The following is a 23,375-nucleotide window of genomic DNA, read 5'->3' as shown; positions in this document are numbered from 1 at the left end:
CTGGAAGCCACCCAGAGTGGCGGGGGAAACCCAGCCAGATGGGCAGGGTATAAATAATAAATGATGATGATGATGATGACCATCACAGCCTCCTGGGGCAGTGAGTTCCATAGTTTAACTAAGCACTTTGGGAAGAAGTCCTTCCTTCCCTCGGTCCTGAATCGTCCAACATTCAGCTTCGCCAGATGTCCACCGGTTCTCAAGTTACGAGACAGGGAGGAAAGCTATTCTCTGTCTGTTCATACGCTTCTGTCATGCCTCCACTTTTGGATAGAGTAATTTCCAAAAAGCCCCCAACCTTTTCTCACAGGGGAGTCGCCCCACCTCCTTGATCACCCTGGTCTTCCTCTTCTGAACCTTTATAATATCTTTTTCTGAGGCAACCAAGTCATTCAAATGACAAATGTGTCCATTGACGACAAGGTGGTGGTGGTGGGGGCAAAATGCACAACGCAGGAGAAAGCCATCTGGGGAAGGGGGGGGAGGAGGACATCCTCTCTACCAGCATCCCAAAAGACGAGGCGAATTAAAAGGCAATAGAAGTTTCCATTGCTTTTTAAAAGGGCCGATCGATTGGATAATTTTCCTAAGTTGATCGCTGCTGATAGCAGCAAAAGCCAGCACATTAAGACAGGCTGGGCACTGCCCGCCTTCTCCCTGCGCCAGGCTGCTAACAAGGTCATTGGAGAGACCCCCACAAGGCTATTCATGCTCCATCGTGTTATGTGGCAATTACACGAATCTATTAGTGGCTGCGCTTATTCGCAAGGGGCTTTCCAGAGTCACCCTGCTTGCAGATCTCAACCCCCCCCCCTCTCCCTCTCTCACACACACACAGGAGAAAAATAACAATGATAACAATTCCGTAACTGGACATCTACAGCTCTCCGATGCCAGACAAATCAAGCACCTGCCCTACCCAGAATTGAGTATGTGGTGAGGAATTTGGCACGCAAAGAACCTCGGTTGCTTTCCCTCCCTAAATAAGTTTCTAGTCCTCATGGCTTCCAACTTTGTTCACCTGTATCTTGCTTGCCTGGGTGGAGGATGGAGAGGGGTGTGTTCAAGCATGTGCATGTGGGAACCAGCCTACTGGGCAAAGGCAACGTTTGCATTTGTTGCTCCGCCCACTTTTGAGATGGGTGGACCAATGGTGAGGCACACCCCTTTACCCCGGGATCTGACTCTTTTTTCACCATTGGGCCCCGTATTAGCCACCTTGAACTTTTAAGAAAGGCAGGACAGAAGAGTTTTAAAGAAATCAGTGCCCTCTGTGCCCAGCTGGCAACAAAGGTCGCCATCTTTCCTACCACTTGGAATTGAACCAGGGAAAATTCACATCCAAAACTGACTCCATGGCCACTGCCTCTCTCTCCCCTATGCAGAAAGATGCCTTATAACAATCCACACCATTGGCCCATCAGGCCCCATACTGTCTACACTGACCGGCAGTGTTTCTCCCTGGGGCGCAACCTCCTCCTTTGATGAGGAAGGACTATAATTCAGTAGTTTGAGCACCTAAGAATAGAGCATCTCCAAGTAGGTCTGAGAAAGAGGCTCTCTCTGAAACCCTGCAGAGCTGCTGCCAATCTGTGCAGGCAATACTGAGCTCAATGGCACAATGGTCTGACTCAGTATAGTAACAGGCTGCGGGCTGGGAAGTGCCCCTCTCTAAAAGGCATTTGTGAAAGGCATCTATTAGCCGATTTCCCGAGGTTTAAGGTGGCTTGAGTTTATTGTTTAAAACAAAACTTAAATAATACAGAAAACACAGATTTAACAGAAACACCCAAATAGACTAACCAGCCAAGCCAAAAGCTAGACAGAAGAGATGTTAGGTGGGTTATTGTTTCAATGTTTCGTTTTTAATTATTTACTTGTTTTTATCCTGTATTTTGTTCTGTGAACCACCCTGAGATCTTAGGACAAAAGGTGGTCTATAAATCGAATCGATAAATGAAATAAATAAAATAAAAAACCCTGGAGAGAGACACTGCCAGTCCGTGCAGGCAATACCAAACTCAAGGCACCGATGCTCTGACTCTGCAAAAGGCCCCTTCCTACATCCCTAGAAGCAGCCGAGCCTTTCGCAAACCCAGCAGCGCAACGGATGACGGCGTTCGTTGCTCGCGGCGAACATGTCCCTCCGTGTCACTCTGAGAACAAGATGCTCTCGTCACAGGTGGCTCTGAGGACCAGCAGATCGTTATCACAGCCACTTTGCCAGATTTCCCCAGGAGCAGGGATCCAAATTCGGTATTATTATTTTTCCAGAGTGCAAGAATGTGGAGAGAGAGAAAGAGAGACAAACCACCCAGATCCGCTGGTAGGCCTCTCTCCTGACACATGGGTGAGCGTAACGCCGGCTGACAACGCAAGATGGGGAACGCACAAACGGTCTTGAATTCATTAGCTGGGGGAAAGTGTGTCACTCTATAGAGCCGGGCCGGGAAGACAAGAGACGAAATCAGACAAGGCTCCACACACTTCCCTGCTTCTAATTCACTCCCTTGTCATCGCTCCTGCCCACCCTCCGGGTTTGGTCTTTTCTGGCTCTCGGCAAACGTCTTGATGCCGCCCCAAGAGAATATGCAGTCCTCCACGTGCGGCGCTTAACACAAGGCTAGCCCAGCTGAGCCCTGAGCCAGGCAAAATCCACGCTCCGGCACTGAGCTACAGTACAAGCCCTTAAAAATGGACTGAGGTTCTAGTCCTCATGGTTCTAAATCAAGGGCAAACGTCAATCGTCTGGGAAGATCCTGCCCTCCAACATTCCTCTGATGAAAATAGGGATGCCCTAAATAATAATAATAATTATACCCTACCCATTTGACATGGGTGGCGCTGTGGGTTAAACCACTGAGCCTAGGGCTTGCCGATCAGAAGGTCGGCGGTTCGAATCCCCGCGACGGGGTGAGCTCCCGTTGCTCGGTCCCAGCTCCTGCCCACCTAGCAGTTCAAAAGCAAGTCAAAGTGCAAGTAGATAAATAGGTACCGCTCTGGCAGGAAGGTAAACGGCGTTTCCGTGTGCTGCTCTGGTTCGTCAGAAGCTGCTTTGTCATGCAGGCCACATGACCTGGAAGCTGTACGCTGGCTCCCTCGGCCAATAGCGCGAGATGAGCGCCACAACCCCAGAGTCGGTCACGACTGGACCTAATGGTCAGGGGTCCCTTTACCTTTACCTTACCCATTTGACTGGGTTGCCCCAAGCACTCTGGGCAGCTTCCAACATATATCAAAACATAATAAAACATCAAACATTAAAGAAATTCCCTAGACAGGCAGTGTTCAAAACTCCCATTGCTCTAGGCGCATTTTGCGACAAAGAATTTCATTAGCATGAGCAGTTTCTGAGCTCTGGGTGCCTAAGATTTCAGATTAAAACTGAAGGAAGAGCTTTTTCTGCCTCCCCACTTCCAGCCACTCTCTGAAGACTAGAGAAGAGACACTCTTAAAAATGTCAACAGGGTGGGCAGGGGAAGGACTAGACCAGGGGTTCCCAAAGTAAGGCCCGGGGGCCGGATGGGGCCCAATTGCATTCTAAATCCGGCCCGCGGACGGTCCAGGAATCAGCGTGTTTTTACATGAGTAAAATGTGTCCTTTTATTTAAAATGCATCTCTGGGTTATTTGTGGGGCTGCTTGGTGTTTTTACATGAGTAGAATGTGTCCTTTTATTTAAAATGCATCTCTGGGTTATTTTTGGGTCATAGGAATTCATTCATATTTTTTTCCAAAATATAGTTCGGCCCCCCACAAGGTCTGAGGGACAGTGGACCGGCCCCCTGCTGAAAAAGTTTGCTGACCCCTGGACTAGACCATGTGAAAAATGAACATAATATTTTAGCTGCAGTTCATTCATTTTCAGCTTTGTATTCTTGTTACAAAAAAGCACACCTAGATATTCCATTGTCGTGTCCATAACCTGGGTTTAAGGCGTCATTTAGCTCCTAGCTTTCATAGCTCAGTTTCTAACTCTGTAGACAGGACTGCCTTCAGATGTCCTCTAAAGGTTGTTTAGTTATTTATCTCCTTGGCTCAGGGCTTGCATAACTCCATCCCCTCCAAAATTTCTCCGATGAAAACAGGGACACCCTAGGATTCCAGCATCAAATCAGAAACCGGGGTGGCTTCTGTAAATCCAGGACCGTCCCTGGAAAATAGGGACACTTGGAGGGTCTGGAAGAAGCCTGGTTCTCAGCTGCAAATTTAACGCTTAAATGCATTATATATATATGCCACTAGATGGCGATGGTTAGCTTATGGCAAATTCAATATCTATTTTTAAAACTTTTTTTAAAAAGCATTACCCTAGTCATTAATGACTGTTAGCAATTCAGATGTGTGCACTGACATCCATGTGCAAATGCTGGCTTTGGATTTCAGAGGGTTTGGGGGGAGCTTTCCTCAATGGTTGCTTAGCGGGGGGGGAGCCTGTCTCAGTGTAGGTCCCCCCTCCCTCAGTCAGCAGGCCTACCTCCTCCATGCTGCCACGGTTGCCAACAGCTGCTCCCCCTTCTGCTTGCTCCTGATGCCACCCACACACTGGCCGGATGACAAGGTGGCATACAAACAGATGGAGGGAGCTTCTGTTGAGCCCCCACCTCCACCGCCCCATCGCTACCACTCACCTGCCCACCCAAATGGGAGCCAGAGGAGGAAGAGCAAGCAGGCAGGGACTGCAGACCATCCAAGGGTCCCTATTTTCCAAGGACAGTCCCAAATTTACAGAAGCCGTCCCGGTTTTTCTGATCCCAGAATGTCCTGCTTTTCCTTCAGACACCCCCCTATTTTCATTGGAGAAATGTCAAAGGGTGTATAGAGCCATGTAGCCAAAGAGATGAGATATAATAAAAACTTTAGAAGACATCTGAAGGCAGCCCTGTATAGGGAAGTTTTTAAATGTTTTGTTTTATATATGCTGGAAGCATAAAATGATGGTGTTGGTGATGGAATAGGACGTCCCCATTTTCATCAGAGACATGAGGAAAGCGCCAGCCCTCCTCAAAGGATTGCCTCAGTTTTCCAAGCGTTTCACAAAAGGTTCCATTCCCCACCCCCAGCAAAATCTGCTGCTTTTGTTTGTTTGTTTTGGCAACCTTCTTCGGCTTTGAGACTAGCTGTTCATTTGCAACGTGAGATGTAACTTGTTTCTCTGTTCAAGCATCACAATCTGCTCTTGAGCTGCTTTGTAGCCAGTGGCGTAGCGTATGCCCGTGCTGCCCAGAGTGGGGCATGGGGCGGAGGGTACCCTCCCAGGTGCGGGTGCCCTGCAGCCAGGGGCAAAGCAAGCCGCCGATGGCAGGCATTTGGCGCACCGCCTGCCCACGACTCCCAAGCCTCCCCCAAGCTGTCAAAACGAAGAGGGAAGGGGGGGAAGGCCGTCGGCAAGGTGGCACAGCTCCGCCCCTTCCCGCGACGGCTCGGGGTAGGCTTGGGAGTCGCGGGCAAGCGGTGCGCCGAATGACCCCCCTCAGTGAGGGCACCTGGGGCGGTCCGCCCCCACCGCCCCCCTTCCTACACCCCTGTTTGTTTCAAAAGGTTGCTATTCAGCGGCGGCAGCAGCAGCATAAAATCTCAGACCCATGACAGGGGTGGAAATTCGGTCCTCCGGGCTTCTCTGTTGGCCCCTGGAACTCCCCCCAGGCCACACTCCTCCCCAGCCCTGCTATGCTCCCTCCTTGAGTGTTTTAGCGCTTGAACTCTGACCATCTCGGCTGGAAGACCTGCAGGCCTTTTCCAGGGCAGTCTCGAGCAGGTCGCGCACCCTGCCGCTGAGGGGCAGAGATCGCTCTGGCGCCCCCGCCCTCGCAGGGCGCAGCATGGCTTCCGCGCAGCATGGCTTCCTGCCTACCGGCCTGGCACCCTAGCACCCCGCGCCACCGGGACTCTACCTAGAGCCAGCCCTGGCCTTTTCCCACCTGTCTAGACTGACTCCAGCTACAAAAACGGAGGCTACTGAACAGACTCTTGGGCTGCGGTATTGTTTAGCGAGGGTTGTTGGGGGGGTTTGGGGGGGTTACTGATTTTAATTTTTATTATTATTATTTGAATCCTTGTGTTTGGCTCTTGCTACGTTTTATGCGGAAACTGTTCAATTTGGTGCACTTTTCAGTGTGTTTTATTTATTGCGTATGGCTCCTTTTGCAATCGTGTAATTTTTTCCATATTGCAAGCCTCTTTGAGCACGGTTTTAACTATGGAAAAGTGGCATACAAATGAAATGATGGCGAAAGTTGACATGCCTCTAGGATGGAGGCTAGAGAGAAATGTGAGTGTAAATGTGTGTAACAACAAACCAAATAATAATAATAAAAATAATAATAATAGCAGCAGCAGCAGTAGTATACTGCTCTTCATGTGTAGTTCTCAGGGCAGTTCACAACATAAAAATACAAGGTAAAAAAAGAAAAATACATAATAAAGAACAAAAGCAAACCAATAAGCCACTTTATAAAGGTAAAATTTACATGACTTGCTTTGTCCACATTTGCCTCTAGCTCTGCTTACCACTGACATGTGGCCCTTGAAAGGTTGTGCAGCAAGGAATTTTACCCTGGGAAATGTTCCCCATACTTGCCAAATGGAAGGTTGCCACAGAAGCACAGATCTGTAGAGTTGGAAGAGACCACAAGTGTCATCTAGTCCAACCCCCTGCAATGCAGGAATTTTTCGCCCAGCATGAGACTTGAACCCACAACCCATGCTCTACCAACCAAGGTGTGTCCCATCGCTGAGAAAAGCAGGCATGTATGAAGACGCTGCTGTGTCCTTAGGAACGCAGAAAGAGGCCTTATATTGGGTCAGACTAATTGTCTCTCTACCTCAGTGTTGTGCATTTGGTCAAGGCTTGGCTAGGTTGGCAGTGGTGGAAGGACCTGTCAATTTCACTTCTCCCCAGTAGGGGGTAGAAGAATCTTGTACATCTCCCATCATCAGCCTTAGCTAGCACAGCCATTGATCATGGATGATGCGAGGAGGAGTTCAGTAACATCTGGAAGGACATAAATTCCTCATTCCTGCGCTGGGCCAACCTGAAACCTGCAGTTAATTGTGGAGACATCACAGTAGGACTTAGGCAAAATGGTGTGCCAGTTTAAGAAGCCACACAGATATTTAAGACACTGGCCTGAGAATCTGAAGTTCCTCATCCCTATGTAACCTGATCCTCTTTTAATCTGGAAGCACCAGGGATTGACCTTCTGCATGCAAATTGGGTTGTCTGAGCGATGGTCCTTTCCCCCAGGTTTTAAAGAGCGAGGGGCCCAAATCATAGGACCATCGGTCCATCAAAAGCTATCGGTCCATCTAGCTCAGCATTCTCTACGCAGGCCAACAGTGGCTCTTCAGGATTTCAGACAGGGAAGCTCTCCCAGCTGAGATTTGCCAGACCTTTAATAAACATATATATTTAATAAATATATATATATGTACCAAGCCGGAATTAAGATTGCCGGAAGAAATATCAACAACCTCAGATATGCAGATGACACAACCTTGATGGCAGAAAGCGAGGAGGAATTAAAGAACCTTTTAATGAGGGTGAAAGAGGAGAGTGCAAAATATGGTCTGAAGTTCAACATCAAAAAAACCAAGATCATGGCCACTGGTCCCATCACCTCCTGGCAAATAGAAGAGGAAGAAATGGAAGCAGTGAGAGATTTCACTTTCTTGGGCTCCTTGATCACTGCAGATGGTGACAGCAGTCACGAAATTAAAAGACACCTGCTTCTTGGGAGAAAAGCAATGACAAACCTAGACAGCATCTTAAAAAGCAGAGACATCACCTTGCCGACAAAGGTCCGTATAGTTAAAGCTATGGTTTTCCCAGTAGTGATGTATGGAAGTGAGAGCTGGACCATAAAGAAGGCTGATTGCCGAAGAATTGATGCTTTTGAATTATGGTGCTGGAGGAGACTCTTGAGAGTCCCATGGACTGCAAGAAGATCAAACCTATCCATTCTTAAGGAAATCAGCCCTGAGTGCTCACTGGAAGGACAGATCGTGAAGTTGAGGCTCCAATACTTTGGCCACCTCATGAGAAGAGAAGACTCCCTGGAAAAGACCCTGATGTTGGGAAAGATTGAGGGCACTAGGAGAAGGGGACGACAGAGGACAAGATGGTTGGACAGTGTTCTTGAAGCTACGAACATGAGTTTGACCAAACTGCGGGAGGCAGTGCAAGACAGGAGTGCCTGGCGTGCTATGGTCCATGGGGTCACGAAGAGTCGGACACGACTAAACGACTAAACAAACATGTACTAAGAAGGCTGTACATGCAGCTTGCAAGCTATAGCCACGCAGGAGCCGCCTGCGAATTACATGCTCCCCATTCCCAATTAACCTCCCTCTCCAGGGCCTATCCCTGTGACATCACCAGGAGTTACCCTTAGGTCTCAAGTTTGGGCCCTGAAATCTCAAGGTCTGCGATGCTCTTTGCCTGTCTGGCAGCCCTACTTGGAAATACCACTGGGTTGTGAACCTGGGACCTTCTACATGCCAAGCACGTGCTCTGTCGCGGAGCAGCCCTCCCTCACCCCTTTGGGTCCTGATCTCCACATACATTTGTATGCCTCTCTCTCTCTCTCGTAATGAAGATCAGAATGCCTGCAATGATTTGTTACACGAGGCCTCTGTGTGTGTGGTTTTCTTTCTTTGGCTCTTTCAAAGAAATTAATTGACAATTCCGGTCTGAGGGAAGTCAGAATTGGCTTGAAAGACCAGTTTTCCTCCTAAAGGCTTGCGAGCCACATCCATAAAGGTAATAGAAAGGGGGAAGCACTTGGCTCTCAATGGGAGAGCTATTCCAAGAGACTATGGGGGAAACTATGGAGGTTTAAAATCATGAAATAAAACAGTGTGTCCTCCTAAGAAAGCAGGTCCTAAGAAAGTTAGAGCAGGTCACCTCTACACGGGAACAAGTAAAGGCAAAGAATCAGGGGTCTTCTCCCCTTTAAGCTGCTCTCACACACCCCAAACATACACACCCATAAGGGTGACAGAATATATATTTCTCATCATGATTTATTTTATTTATTTTTATAATTGGTGCTCTCAAAGAGCTTAAAGTCTACTCAGTTTATGGGAATGCCCTGAACATTTTATTCTTCTTCAAATACTGTTTTACCTATTTAGAGAAACCACTTCATAGAATCACAGAATTGTAGAGCCGGAGGGGAACCCAAGGGTCATCCAGTCCAGCCCCCGGCAATGCAGGAATGTGACAGGTGGCCACCATCTAACTTTATCCATCGATAAAGCGCTCCAAGCGTCGTACAAAGAAAGCAACCTTCTCCAATCACTTCTTCCGCACCGTATGGCTGACCCTTCACTATTTTCTTTTAACGCAGCGCGTGATCGTCCGGACTTTGAGTTCATCCAATGCTAGTCCTACTCAGAGTAGACCCACTGAAGTTCATAGGCATAGGCAACTTAGGTCTGCTGACTTCAAGGGCTCCGCTTTGCTGCTGAGTAAAGACCTAGGCCCCATATGCCCTCTCAGGATCGTGATGCTTCACCGGTGTTTCCCAACCCTGGGTCTCCTGCTGTTTTTGGACTACAACTCCCATCAACCCTGACCACTGGTCCTGCTAGCTAAGGATTATGGGGGTTGTAGTCCAAAAAACAGCTGGAGACCCAAGGTTGGGAATCCCTGCTTGAGTTTAAACAGTTGTGGCTTCTCCCCAAAGGATCCTGGGAATTATAGTCTGTGAAAAGTGCAGAGAGCTGTTACAAGGCCCCTATTCCCCTCCCAGAGCTTTGATTGCCAGGGGGGCTTAACAATCAATCCCTCTCCCCTGGGAACTCTGGGAATGGTAATTCTGTAAGGAAAGTAAGGGACTTCTAACAACACTCAGCACCCTTCAGCTTCCTACAGTCTCAGAACCCAATCAAAGGAGGAGCCCGAGGCAGATTCATAGGGCATTTTGACACAATTTGGTCTCTGAACATTATAGGGCCTCAGAGGTCAAGTCTAGCACTTTAGAAGTGGCCTTGGAAGCAAAACAGGCAGGCAGCCCAACTGATATTAAAAAATACGTGCTCCCAATCTTCAAGCACCCTTCTGACCACTGCATTTTTGCAGTTTCCGGAACCTCTTTAAAAGCATCTCCACAGAAAGGAGATTCCTGAAATAACCGCTTCGGAATAGCAAGGCAAGAAGCTGCCTTACAGAGTCAGGCCATTGGGTAATTCTAGCGCAGTGTTGCCTACACGGACTGGCAGAAGCTCTCCAAGGTTTGAGAGAGAGTCTCTCTCCCAGCCGTACCTGGGCTGAACCTGTGACCTTCTGCATGCAAAGGAGACGTTCTGCAGCTGAACTACAGCCCTTCCCATAAGATACAGGAAGTTGCCTTATAACCTGAGTCAGAACCCCAGTCCATCTAGCTCTGCATTGTCTACACTGACTGGCAGTGGCTCTCTGGGGTTTCAGGCAGGGGATCTTTCAAAGCCGTACCCGGTATCATGGACAGGTTGGGCGCAGAGGAATGTCGGGAGGAACCAGCTGGGGAAATTCCAAGGGGAGAAGGCTCAGAGCCCAGGGATTGGTGTTGGGATGAGTGAGTGGTCAGAGGAAGAATATTGGGAGGAGGAGGTGTCAGAAGCTGAAGAGGGAACAGGGCTTAGTGAGCTGGGAGGCTCTGTGGCAGAGAGAAGTCCAGAATCAGAGGCAGAAGCTGAAGCAGGAGAGGATAGATGCCAAAAGGCAGGCATTAGTCAGGCTGCTGAAGAATCATTAATGTCTCCCCCTTCTGCTGTGACAAGCTCCCCTCCCCGTTTGTCTCCCAGAACTAGCAGAGCGCTGAAACGGGCAGAGCAGCAGCAGGCTGCTTGCAGGCACAGTCTCCGATTGCTTGGGGGGAAAGCCTGGAGTGGAGGGGACTTAAGGCAGCTGAAGGGAGGCGGGGGCCTTCAGTCTCAGCAACTGCTTCACGGGGGCAAGATCTAATGCAGGCATAGGCAAACTCCAGCCCTCCAGATGTTTGGGACTACAATTACCATCATCCCTAGCTAGCAGGACTAGTGGTCAGGGATGATGGGAATTGCAGTCCCAAACATCTGGAGGGCCGCTGTTTGCCTATGCCTGATCTAATGAGTTGCTGTGCTCATTAGGCCTGCACAAATCCTGCTTTTGCTAATAAAGGGTTAACTCCAACATGCTTGATGTGATTTATTGCTGGCTCGCTCCTGACACCTGGAGATGCTGCTGGAGATTGAGCCTGGGATCTTCTCCAGGCAAGGCAGATGCTCTACCTCTAAGCTCCCATTGAGACCACGAAGCCCAGAGTCCAAAATGACCTTACCACACCCCTGAAGCTGGCAATCCTACCAGGGATGGATCATGTCAACACTTACCATTGGGTAGCAATGCCTAGCTGAATTGTGTCTGGGCCAAGTGAAATTGACCGTGTGACCATTTACTCATTTGGGGGAGGGGGAAAGGCTTTGGGTCAACTGGGATGCATTTTTAGCTCTTGCAGGAAACATTCCGGCAATTGGCCCAGAGAAGGGGGGCAAGGAACAGGCCAGGTCTTATTTTTCTAGCCAACTGGCCAGCTTTGGAAAGAAAGGACATGCAGGCAGCCAACTCACACAACCAAGCTGGCAAGCGGAAGATTTGGGTGTTGGGCAGATCAGTCCTCGGGGAAGCCAAATGATATATCGGCCTCCTCTCTACCCCACATCTCAGAATTGAGGACACAGCGACTACACTCTGGCCAAGCCAAGCAGCTGGCAGGCAGGCAGGCAGTGCCACGTTTTGGCCTCACCTCCGAAAGGTTATTGTAGAGTTGGAAAAGGTTGGCAATCAAAACAATTCAGGGGGTGAAGGACTCTCCTATGAGGAAAGGGTGTAGCAGTGGGGACTTTATAGTTTAGAGAAAAGGTGATTAACAGGTGACATAACAGAAGTTTATAAAATCATGCGTGGACAAAGGAAAGTTTTTCTCCTGCTCTCATAGCACTGGACATGCAACGAAGATGAACGTTAGAAGATTTGAGACAGGTTAACCAAAAGCACTTCTTCATGCTGCGCATAGTTAAACTGTGGAACTCACTGCCACAGGAAACAGTGATGGCCACCGACTCGGGTGGCTTTAAAAGAGGACAGGACAAATTCACAAAGGCCATGATGGCTATGCTCTGCCTCCACATTCAGAGGCAGCAATGCCAGTTGTTTAAAACTGTAGGAAGGGAGAGGGCTCTTGTCTTTGGGTTCTGCCTTGGGCTTGCCTGGTTGGCCACTGTGAGAACAGGATGCTGGACTGGTTGGGCCACTGGCCTGATTTAGCAGGGTCTTATTTTCTTATTTGCCTTGAAGGACCAGCCTCCACTGACCTCTCCAGTAAAGGTTTTCCTGTTCTGGCTACTAGAAGCCCTATGAGTGGAGAGCACAGTGATTTGAACCCATGTTCTCTTACACAACAAGTTTGTGCCTCTAGACGCCAAGCACCTGTACCCCATGCCGTCAGTTCTCTACTGGTCACCATTGCCTGCCTAGTTGTTTCTGGGTCCCATTAGAAGGGGTTAGTTTTGTCCTTTATGGCCCTTAAATTGGGGGTGAGGGACCTTTACTCATGCTCAGCAGCTCTTGAAATGGAAAGAAGCGACCTTGAGGTCTGTTCCAACGGGGACCCTCCCTCTCTCATCCCTGCCCCACCTGAGGCCTTTTCAGAGGGTGGAGGACAACCGCAGCCCAAAGCAATTGAGCAAAGTCCAATTTAATTGCTCACAGCAGGCGCGGAGACGTTTGTTTGTTTGTTTGTTTGTTTGTTTGTTTGAAAGACCCTCCATTAATTTCCTTTCCCCCCCTGCTAACCAATGATCAGTAGATAATCACCGCAAGCCCACTGGCGCAATGGTCCACCACAGTGGATGCAAAACACATGGAACGCGATAACAAACTGAGATTTACAACACTTCTGGCATTACAGTCCTGAATCAATTGACGTGGAAGGAATTCTCACTCTCTCTCTCTCATTATTTCCACCCAGTGATCTGTCAAGCTAAAGGTGCCTCTTGTCTAAAATGAATCTCAAATTATTATTATTATTGTTGTTGTTGTTGTTGTTGTTGTTGTTGTTGTTGTTGTTTCTTTCAAGGGAAGGGGTCAAAATCTGTTTGCCGCTCACATTCTGTATCTGTTGGCCTCCGTGGGCTGCTTGAAGAGAAAGGACTGGATATAATGAGGGGGTAGTTGGTGTAGTGGTTAGAGTGCTGGACTAGGGCCTGGGAGACCAGGGTTCAAATCCCCACTCGGCCAAGAAACTCACTGGGTGACCTTGGGCCAGTGATTGCCTCTCTCAGACTGACCTACCTCACAAGATTGTTGTGAGGATTAAATGAGGAGGGAGGAAGCCCTGCGTGCTACCTGGAGCTTCTTGCAGAAAAAGGTAGGATATGCATAACAAACAAATTTGATCAATCAATTAGCACATAAAAACGTGGATATTTTAAAATGAAATGAATGCAGGCATATCTGGTTCAGGTCCCACAAATCCGCCCACTGTACCACACTGCCTCTCCCGCAAAAGGGACACGGGGTCCGTGGCTCTGCTCTCGTTCAACTTCCTGAGATAACTCCGCCATGCTGCTTCCTTTGAGAAAGGCTGCTAATTGCTGCAAAACGCTGTCCACTCCATACATTTAAACCACATGGTTTTCTGCCAAAGCATCCTGGGAACTGTAGTTTGTTAAAGGTGCCAGGAGGTGCAGTGGTGAACTACAGTTCCCAGAGCTCTTTGGAGAAATGTATGGTGTGGACGCAGCACAGCCAGAGTCCAAACTTTACATGACACAGGGCATGCACACCTATTGAATGGCCATGCTGATCAACGGGGACCAAACCCCCTCAAATATTTTATTGGGGGGGCCCCCGAAGGGACCTCGGCCCCTACAAATTGGCTCCTTGGCAGCATGCATAAATGTTCCTTTTCTCCCATGCGAAAGGAGCGCGATGCGCCTGACGCACAGCTCTGTAAACCCCCTCCTCGCTTAGGTTTATTTGCGGTGCATTTTCCATCGCTCGCCTTAAGTTGACCACGACATGACAAGAAGGTTAAGTGATCACCACGGCATCATGCGCAGTCCTTTTCGAGCCCAAGACTTCCCCCCAAAGAATGCTGGACGCTGCTGCTTCCAAAGGCTGTTAGGGGTATACTACAGTTCCCGAGGGGTGTACTACAATTCCCAGGATTCTTTGATGGGAGCTTTCAATGTGCTTCAAACGTACAGTGTCGCTTCAGAAGGCGGAGCTAGAACAAATGGGTGGAAATGGCAGGTTTTGACTAAATGGTAGGAGGCCAAATTTCAGTCATACGTTTAAAGTTCGTGGTGTCCCCACCCCACCAAAGAACCCTGGGAACTGTAGTTCTGCAGGGTCAAGAAGCACTTCTCAGTGTTCTTTGGGGGGGGGGAGTTATGTGCTTTCGACGTATGGTTTGTACGCAGTTGTAGAGGGTCTTGCAGGGAATGTACTTCGCCCCTCCAGCTTGAGCAGGGAAATCGGAAGCCAGGGCATCCCCAGTAAGGGGTGGCCGTTGTGACTGTTTGGGCGGAAGGCTGGGAGCTGAACAGTAGGTGGCGCCAGAGCCTACAACTACAAGAGGCCAAACCAACTCAGTCCAGTTTCATTGCCATCCTTCTCCTCCCTGCTGAGCTCCACAAGGGACAACCCTGAGAATTAGAAGGAAGGAGCTAGGCTGGATCTTAGTAAGACGGCAGGCGGGTGGGGGCTAGCTGAAGTTGACAGGGCAGGGCCCCCTTTGCGCTAATGCACCAGCCTCCACCGTCCCAGCCAGGGAATGGCGACTGGCCCACTGAGGGATCATTCCAGCTGTCAAACAGCTCTCACCATCTCCTAAGATTCAACCACACATTGCCCTCTGGCAACTTGAGGCCATTAGAGTCAAACCTGTGCCCTGTGGCAGCAAAGGCCCAGCCTTTGCCCTCCTCAAGGCCACACGGTGCAGGGGCAGAGCATCTGCCTTGAATACAGAAGGCCGCGGGTGCCTGCATCTGCAGGAAGGGCTTGGAGAGACCCTGGCGAGCTGCTGCCGGTCAGTGTAGGCAACACTGTGTTACATACGCCAACAGCCAGATTCAGTATAAGGCATGCTCCTATGCTGTTGTTTCAATGGGGAAGGGCCCTGGGTACAATAGGCAGCATCTCCAAGGAGGTCTGAGAGAGACCCCCATCGGAAACCCTGGAGGGCTGGCTGCTGCTGGTCAGTGTAGGCAGCGCTGAGCTAGATACGTCAATGGTCCAATGCAGTACAAAGGCAGCGTCCTGTTCGAAAAAGCTCATGTCTTAGAAACATGAGGACTAGGGTCTTACTTATCTTTAAAGAAAGGGATCACAGGTTTGAGGCAGAGACCTGCTTTGGCCCCAGGTTTCACCCCCAGCATCTCTGGTAAGGATTGCCATCTGATACCTTAGAGAGCTGCTGCCAATCAGAGCAGACAATACTGAGCTACTTAGACCAGGGGTCAGCAAACTTTTTCAGCAGGGGGCCGGTCTCCTGTCCCTCAGACCTTGGGGGGGGAGGGCCAGACTATATATATATATTTTGGGAGGGGGATGAACAAATTCCTATGCCCCACAAATAACCCAGAGATGCATTTTAAATAAAAGGACACATTCTACACATGTAAAAACACGCTGATTCCCGGACCGTCCACAGGACAGTTTTAGAAGGCAATTGGGCCAGATCCGGCCCCCGGGCCTTAGTTTGCCTACCCATGACTAGTCTTAGACCAACCAATCTGACTCATAAGACATTTTCCTATGTTCCTATGCATCAACACTTTAGGTAGGCAAGTCCCCCTCAACTCTTCCCCAAACCTAGTTCCTTCAACCTAAGACTCGTTGGCTGTACCCTTGATGAGCAAAGGCTTTTTGCCTTCCAAATCTTGCTGCGCTCCAACTTTCATCTCCTCAAGCCAGCATGGCCAAGGGGAGAGAGACCATGGGAGTTAGCACCTAGTAGCACTCGGTGGTGGGAAGCAGAGGCTTCTGACCTCCTCTGAAACCCATTTCACTTCTCTCTCTCCCTGCTTTGAAAGTGCATCGCCCGCATTTTAATTCTTAAAAGCTGAAGCTCGGTTCCGAAACCTCCTCCAACACCACCATCAAAGAAAGACACCGCTAAAAATGTGAGGGAACTGTAGATCTTGAAAGGAAAGCCCCAAAATGAGAGCAGAGAGAGAGAGAGAGAGCCTGGGAGACAAAATGCTCAGCTGATGCCAAGAGCTTATAAAACACAGCCAAGGCTGTAGCTCATTGGTAGAGCATCGGCCTTGCATGCAAAAGGTCCCAGGTTCAATCCCTCCAGGTAGAGCTGGGAGAAACCTCTGTTTGAAGCCCTGGAGAGATGCTGCCAGTCAGTGTACACAGTACTGAACTAAGGATAAGGCTGCTTCGTACATTCCTGAGCAGCTCCTGGTTCTAACTTCTCAGATACCCACAAAACGCCCTTAGGAAGTGGCACTGTCTTTGAACTGGGGGGACCAAGTGTGTTCAAAGGAAATTAAGCCTCTCTTCCACCACCACCCCATTTGTGTACCTGCCACAACTGCTCTTAAAAATCAGGCTTGTCGAGTCAGATCAAAGATCCACCGGGTCCCAACATCCTGTCTTCCAAGAGCGGGAAGTCAAGATGTCACTGGGGAACTCAGAAGCAAAAAAACCCACACGCACGCAAAGGGGACAGCCTTCCCTGATTGGCTGCCCCCCATAATTCGGTGCTGGAGGGTAGACTGCTGCTGCAAATGCAGGTTCTGTTTCCTCCTCAAAAGTAAACAGCTGCCGATTTATTCTCAATGAATCTGCTTGATGTCCCCCGTGTGTGTGTGAGTTTGTGTGTGTGTTTAAAAGTCATCTAAGCTGCCATCCATCACCACAAACCTTGCAGATCTATATGTATATATTTGCACATCGGCCGATGGGTTAAATGATGAGAACGAAGAAACTCAGCAATGGGCACAGCGTCCCTGGCAGCTGAATCTCACCTGATGTAAACTAGCCAGGTAAGGCCCCCAACAACAAAACAACAACAAAACAACAACAACACCCTTTCCAGACTGCAGTACAGTCATCATGACCTACCTCACAGGGTTGTCGTGAGGAATAACTACAAGGGAATGTACGGCAGAATGGCTGGGGGCGATTACTGTGACCGTTTGAAACATTCAAGAGATCCCCGATGACACCCACTTTCCAAAGCAACGGATTTCCCGGAATTTTGCAACATCCCCAAACATCTCTGCCTCTCACTTTCTCACCCCCCCCTCCTGCACTCCCAATGGGAGGTGAGAAATGCAGTGTACAACCCCCCCACCCCCACCCCCACCCGCAACATGGGATGGGATGGTGCATGGCCGCTGGCCGCTGGCCTTACCTTCCACAGTTGCAGTGACAGACTCGGTCTTCACCTCTCAAATGCGGTAAGATATAATTGTGAAATCGGTCCAAAAGTGCGTTCATATCCATCAAGCACGCAATTGCCTGTTTCAATAATAATAATAATAATAATAATAATAATAAATAATAATAATCACACAACCCCATAAGGCATCTGGTCAGGTCTAGAAGCGTTGGAATAAAACATTCTCTCGTGTTTGATTGCATATATATATATATATATATATATATATATATATATATATATATATATATATATATAAGAAAACCTAGGCCTATGAAAGAACGACTTGTCCTCAAAAATATATATTGCACACACACACACACACACACACACACACACACACACACATTGAAATGGGGCACACAGATCATACGTTCCACAACCGCACCTAAGAATTTGGGGAAGGGGGAGACAGAGAAAGAAGGAAATAAGAGGAAATTGAAGTGTCTCCTTACCATTACAATTGAGGCCCCCAAGATCATAAATATCATGGTGTTTGTATTCATGGACATCAACTGGAAATGGACAGCTGCTGTGTCACTACCCCCCAGCCCACCCCCCACCCCCTTGCCCAGAATGAAAAAGGAGAGAAAGGGGTGCCAGGTTTTCCTATAGAGGTCAGAGATGGTCAGGTACAAGGTCTTCAAACCGATCTGCAGTCCTGAAGGGGGGGCAGGCTCCTGGCCCCCCCAATTTCCAAGCATACACAAATGCACTCCTCTGTTTTCTTATCCAAGCTGAACCTTCTGGCTGGTTTGTTGGGTCTGTTTGGTCTTTTTGCTTTCCACCCCGCTCTCCTCCTCCTCTTCCTCTTCCTCGGATTAGTCCAACATATATCGATAGAGAGAAGAGATCGGCAGGTAGGCAGAAGAGAAAGATTCCTAGGGCAAATCATGCGATCCACTCAACCCGTCCAAGCGAAAGGTCGACCACATCACAGCGGTGCACCGCCAACACCAGGCAGAGGAATTGATCCAGCCCCCAAAAATAATAATTTGTTGGGATTTTTTTGGAAGAAAAGCAAAACACGAAACCAAGTAAGAAATAAAAAACATGCAGAGAGAAAGAGAAGAGGGGGGTGGAAAGGAATAATAAAAGAGTAGATTCTGCTTCTGGGGCCATCAGATGACACTCCGGAGCTTCACGGCATCCTCTGCTCAAAATAAGGATCCATCCTTTTTTGGAGGGGGAAGGTATGGGTGAGCAATTGGTGCAAAGAAGACTGGGAGAGGGAAGGCTGTTAAAATTGCTTCCCCTTTCTGCTTCTCTCTTTTTCTCTCTCTCTCCTCCCCCCCCCCCTAGCAGGGGGGAAAATGGAAGAAGGCGGCTGGCAAGATGAGATGCTGGTGGGCACGGGGTGGCGTCATGTTGGAGTCTTTTAAAAAGATAGTCGCCTGGTCTTGTTCCATTTGCTGGGGAGGAGAGGAGGGGGGGAGACCCATCGCTGGGAAGGAAACACACACACACACACCACACACACGAGAGAGAGAGAGAGAGAGAGAGAGAGAGAGAGAGAGAGAGAGAGAGAGAGAGAGAGAGAGAGAGAGAGAGAGAGAGAGAGAGAGACCCCAGGCTTTGCTGCCTGCCTGGATCTGCTGCTGTGGTTTTTTTTTCCGGGGGGGGATGGAGAGGAGGAATGAAAAACCCCACAAAACGTGACCTGAGGATGGATTTTGGCAGCTTCTCCTTCTCCACCCACCCCCTTCTCTCTCTCTCTCTCTCTCTCTCTCTCTCTCTTCTCTCTCTCTCTCTCCTCTCTCTCTCTCTCTCTCTCTCTCTCTCTCTCTCTCTGTGACATTGAAGCTAGAATAAATACCTCCTGCACCATCTAAGTTAGATTTATTTTTGTTTAAAAATGTTTTTTAAGAGAGAGAAATTGTTTTTTTTAAAGACAACAACACGCGAGTGCTTTTGCGTCAGCTCATGCGAGTGCTCATGCGAAGTCAGCACGAACGATTCCCACCCCCACGCCACCCCAAAATTAAGCTCTTTAAATAATAATCATCATCATAATTAATCATAATCGTAGACCTCCTTTCCCAGCCCGCCCGCCCGCCCACCGCACCAAGCCAGCCCCGCCCCGGGACTTTAAGATGTGGGACGGCAGGGTGGGTGGCACCCTCCTTTTGGGTGGGGTGGGGGGGCTCTCGCCGCTTGCAAGAAGGGGCTTGCAACTGGGTCTTGTCGATTTCATCCTAGGAAATTAGCAAGGCTTTTTTTTTTTTTTTTTTTGCTCCCCCTGCTTGCGCGCACTCTCTCTCTCTCTCTCCCCTTCCCACCCACCCACCCACCCGCTTGCATAGAGAAAGGATTTTTTTACCTATTTGAGGTGGCGCCGCTCCATCTTAAATGCTCGTTGCTTAAGGAGGGGGGTGGGAGGAGGGACAGAGGTGGGGGGGGAGAAAGGGGGAAAAACCCTCCACGCTGCAGATCCTGTGCTCTCTGTGTGTCTGTTTACTAACCTCCCTCCCTCTCTCTCTCTGCACAAATTTCCCCTCTCTCCCTTCCTTTAATCAAAATGGTGCTTGATCAAATTTGGAATCCTTCTCTCTGCTCTCTCTCTCCTCCGTTCTGCCTTTTTTCCCTAGGATCTCTAGCTTGGTATTAGCACACCCAAAAAAGAAAGGGGGGTGGGAACCATCACACCTCTCCTATTTTGCCCTGGAAATCCCTGGTGGAAAAGAGGCTCCGTTCCTCTCTCTCTTTCTCTCGCACAAATCTTCACTGACACCTCTCACCTGGGGACGATAGTTGACACCACCACACCCACCCACAAAAGTGATTTCACCATCAGAAAGGGCTGGTTTTGTGTGCTGCTGCTGGTGGTGTTGTGAAAGGGTGCAGAATTAGAAAAGGAAGGAAATTTGAGTCGGGGGGGGGGGGGTTGGAGGAAGGGAGGGGGTCTCGTTTATGGGTGGAGAATGTATTTCTCTCCATTGCAAAGTTACGACCCAAGCGCAAAAGGACACGAAGCACACCTCCGCTTCTTAGGCAGGGACCTGAGCAACCTCTCCCCATAAGGCTGAGAAATTGAGATTACCAGCTGTGTGAATTGCTGCTCTCGTGGGCGTCCTCTGCTGGGCGCTTTCGGTACGCTCAGAGATCAGGCTCACGAGAAATCGCTTGCTAGGCTAGAGATGGGAGCATATCTCGGCGGTCTGGGTTCCTTTCAATCATTCCCCCCCCCAAAAAAAAAACACCGATCCAATATTAAGTTCAGGTTGCTTCATTTGCACATCAGTATGCTTTAAAGGAAAAATGGATGGCTTGCAACCGAACGCTGTAGTCCTTGAAATTAGCAGGCACAAGTCACAACTCACTTAGGCCCCATTCATTTCAGTGGGTCTTCTCTGAGTCGTCCAAAACCCAGCAATGCAGGAATCACAGCTCAGTGACCCCTGACCGACCAATCTCTGCTGAAAACCGCCTTCCAAGGGAGTCTGTTCCACTGTCAAATCATCAGAAAGTTCCTCTTAAGGTTTAGTTGGAAGAAATGGAGAGAAGTGAAATCGACAGATCCATCCCTGGAACCAAGTTAATTTTATCATCCCCCATATTAAGCACCATATCTTATGCAAAACCATGTGCCTGTTTGTGCGCATAAACTACAGTCTATATGTGCACAGGGGGAGATGTGCAATCCATAGCTGATCTTAAGAGGCAGTATGGTGCAATGAGTAGAGCTTGGGAAAGCAGGTACTAGATGGGGGGGGGGAACTGTCACTCTCCATATGTGTCCATTGAGGACAATGTTTAATTTTAATGATGCATCTGTATTTTGGCTCTTTGCAATACCCCGTAATAGGCAACTGGGGTCCCCCCGCTTCTCCTTACAAAAAGAGATTAAAACGAATTCAGGTGACAAATAAATTCCATGATTTGGCTGGAAGACATACATTTCCCTGAGATGAAATTCTTATTCAAGAGAAAAATAGGAACACACACACATACACGTTTTCCAAAAGCAAAACTATTGGAAGCCAAACAGGTGGGTGCCTCCCAGAGAGAAAATATTCATTTCAATTTCAAAATTATTATTATTATTTATTTTAACAGTGCAGCCTTATACACATTTATTCAGAGCTACATGCCCATGATTTTCATGGGCCTTACACCATCCCAGGTAAAGCATCCTGGGCAAGATCATTTGCCAGCCTAACACAGCAATCCTGGGCAAGATCATTTGCCAGTGAAGTCCCGCTGTGTTTAATGGTACTTACTCCCAGGTAAGATGCCGGAATAGGGTGGCAGTCTCTGCATAGCAGGCCCTACCCAACCCTAGAGAGCTTAAGTGTATTGCCGGCGCTAGCCCTACTCAGATTAGACCCACTGAGCATGGCTAACTCAGTTTAAGCGTTGCTTACACAAGCCAGAGGCCTCAAATATCTGAAAGTCTGTCTCCATCCGTACTGACCTTTTTAAGACTGGTAGAGGAGGTCCTCTTGGTAGCGCTGCCACCCACAGAGGTTTGGGAATTTGGAACACAGGATATGGGCTTCTCTGCAGCAGCTCCCAGATTGCGGCACTCTGAACCTACAGAGATGCACCTTGCATCTACCATGAGCTAAAAACACACCCCTTTGACCCTTAAGGTTTTATGTGTGTGAAAGAGAAACACCTCTTCTGCTGAATTTATTGGGCTGCGTTATTTTGATTATGTATTTTGGTTTTTATATGATTTTTTTTATGTTGTTACCGCCCAGAGACCTGCGAGTATTAAGCGGTATAAAAATTTAATAACCAATAATAAAAAATGTCAATCCTACTCAAGAGTCATCAAAATTTAACGGACAGGACTAATCTAGGTGCATTGCTTCCAAAGGCTGTGCACTTAGTGGAAGAAAACTCAAATGGCTCTGTTCCATTTTGAACTGTTTTATTTGTTTCGACGATTACATCGGCTTTATTTGTTTTGTTCAGAAGCATTTTTAAAACCACCTAATATATTTTAAAATCTCCAAGTGGTATAGGCTACATGCAATAGAAAAGCAAGATAGCCTAAAAATCAATAAAACAGGATAGAAAACTGGAGAGTCAAAGGGTTCACTCACATAAATCAGTGCCCAGTCCTATGGGTCAAGGAAATTCTGGACAAAAAGAGAAGTCTTTACAATATGTGGGAGGCACCAGATGGTTGCTATTTCATGTATGGCAAGGGGACGAACATGACACAGAATGTTTTCATCTGTTTTTTTAAATATATATATACCTCGATAACTGCATTTTTGAAGCCTGCCCTATGGTGAAGCGGGTTGGGGTAACAAATATTACAGATAAATACAAACACAAACCTCAACAGCTTATCAGGCATTTTGGTCAAGCCTCTTGAGTTGCTGTGAATCAAAGACTTGGAAAACACAGAGAAGCAAGCTGTGGGTCAGGAACCCCTTTCTGCCACCTCCTGTCCTTAAACTAGGAGCACAGATCATGTGAGGATCAGCTGGAGCAGGCTTGCCAAAAGCCACTGGTCCAGAGCCCAAATTAGGAAAGAACAGTGGAGATCAAGGATGCTCAGTCATTAGGAGCAGAAATCTATCGCTAGCTGGCAACAGGAGTCATTCGGAGCCAGGTTTCGGTCTGTAAATTGGAGAGTTTTTTGTTAAAAAAAACTCAACACTCTCTAAAACTGAATCCAGAGAATCAAGACTCTGCTCAGACCACACTCCCCTATTCTTCATCCTGTATACATATATATTTAAATGGTACCTTTTCTATTTCTCTTAATTCAGGAGCCCAAGAAATTGTCCAATACCAGGTCAGGCTAAAGATGAGTCAAATCTGTCAGTTTCATTTTCTCTCATTTTCCCAGTGTTTCCAAACTTAGGTTCAGTTTTAAACCAAATGTCCTGATGGAAATTCAGCAGCATTTGCATGCAATTTTCTCCCAATATATGCCCTATTTATTTCACTACTATATGCAGCTTTATGCGTGAAAAGATGCTCTTGGGAGACA

The 23,375-nt window shown here is 48.3% G+C and overlaps 1 protein-coding gene across 2 annotated transcripts in view; it reads right to left on the bottom strand.

Annotated features, from left to right (window-relative positions):
- Window positions 1-19,794, bottom strand: part of TMEM240 (transmembrane protein 240) — a 31,724-nt gene extending 11,930 nt beyond the window's left edge. Inside the window, exons 1-2 of one of the 2 annotated variants that reach the window (XM_060276198.1) lie at window positions 19,743-19,794; window positions 17,396-17,502 (exon numbers count right to left, since the gene is read on the bottom strand). In XM_060276198.1, the coding sequence (XP_060132181.1) occupies window positions 17,396-17,487 (92 nt within the window). In that variant the 5' untranslated portion in view covers window positions 17,488-17,502; window positions 19,743-19,794. Of the gene's footprint in view, window positions 1-17,395; window positions 17,503-17,877; window positions 18,663-19,742 lie in introns of those variants that run through there. The other variant, XM_035117270.2, reaches the window with a different exon arrangement.
- Window positions 19,795-23,375: the final 3,581 nt, after the last annotated feature.

This window comes from Zootoca vivipara, chromosome 6, assembly GCF_963506605.1.
Source record: "Zootoca vivipara chromosome 6, rZooViv1.1, whole genome shotgun sequence".
Classification (NCBI taxonomy): domain Eukaryota; kingdom Metazoa; phylum Chordata; class Lepidosauria; order Squamata; family Lacertidae; genus Zootoca; species Zootoca vivipara.
This window is presented reverse-complemented; position numbering and strand designations above follow the sequence as displayed.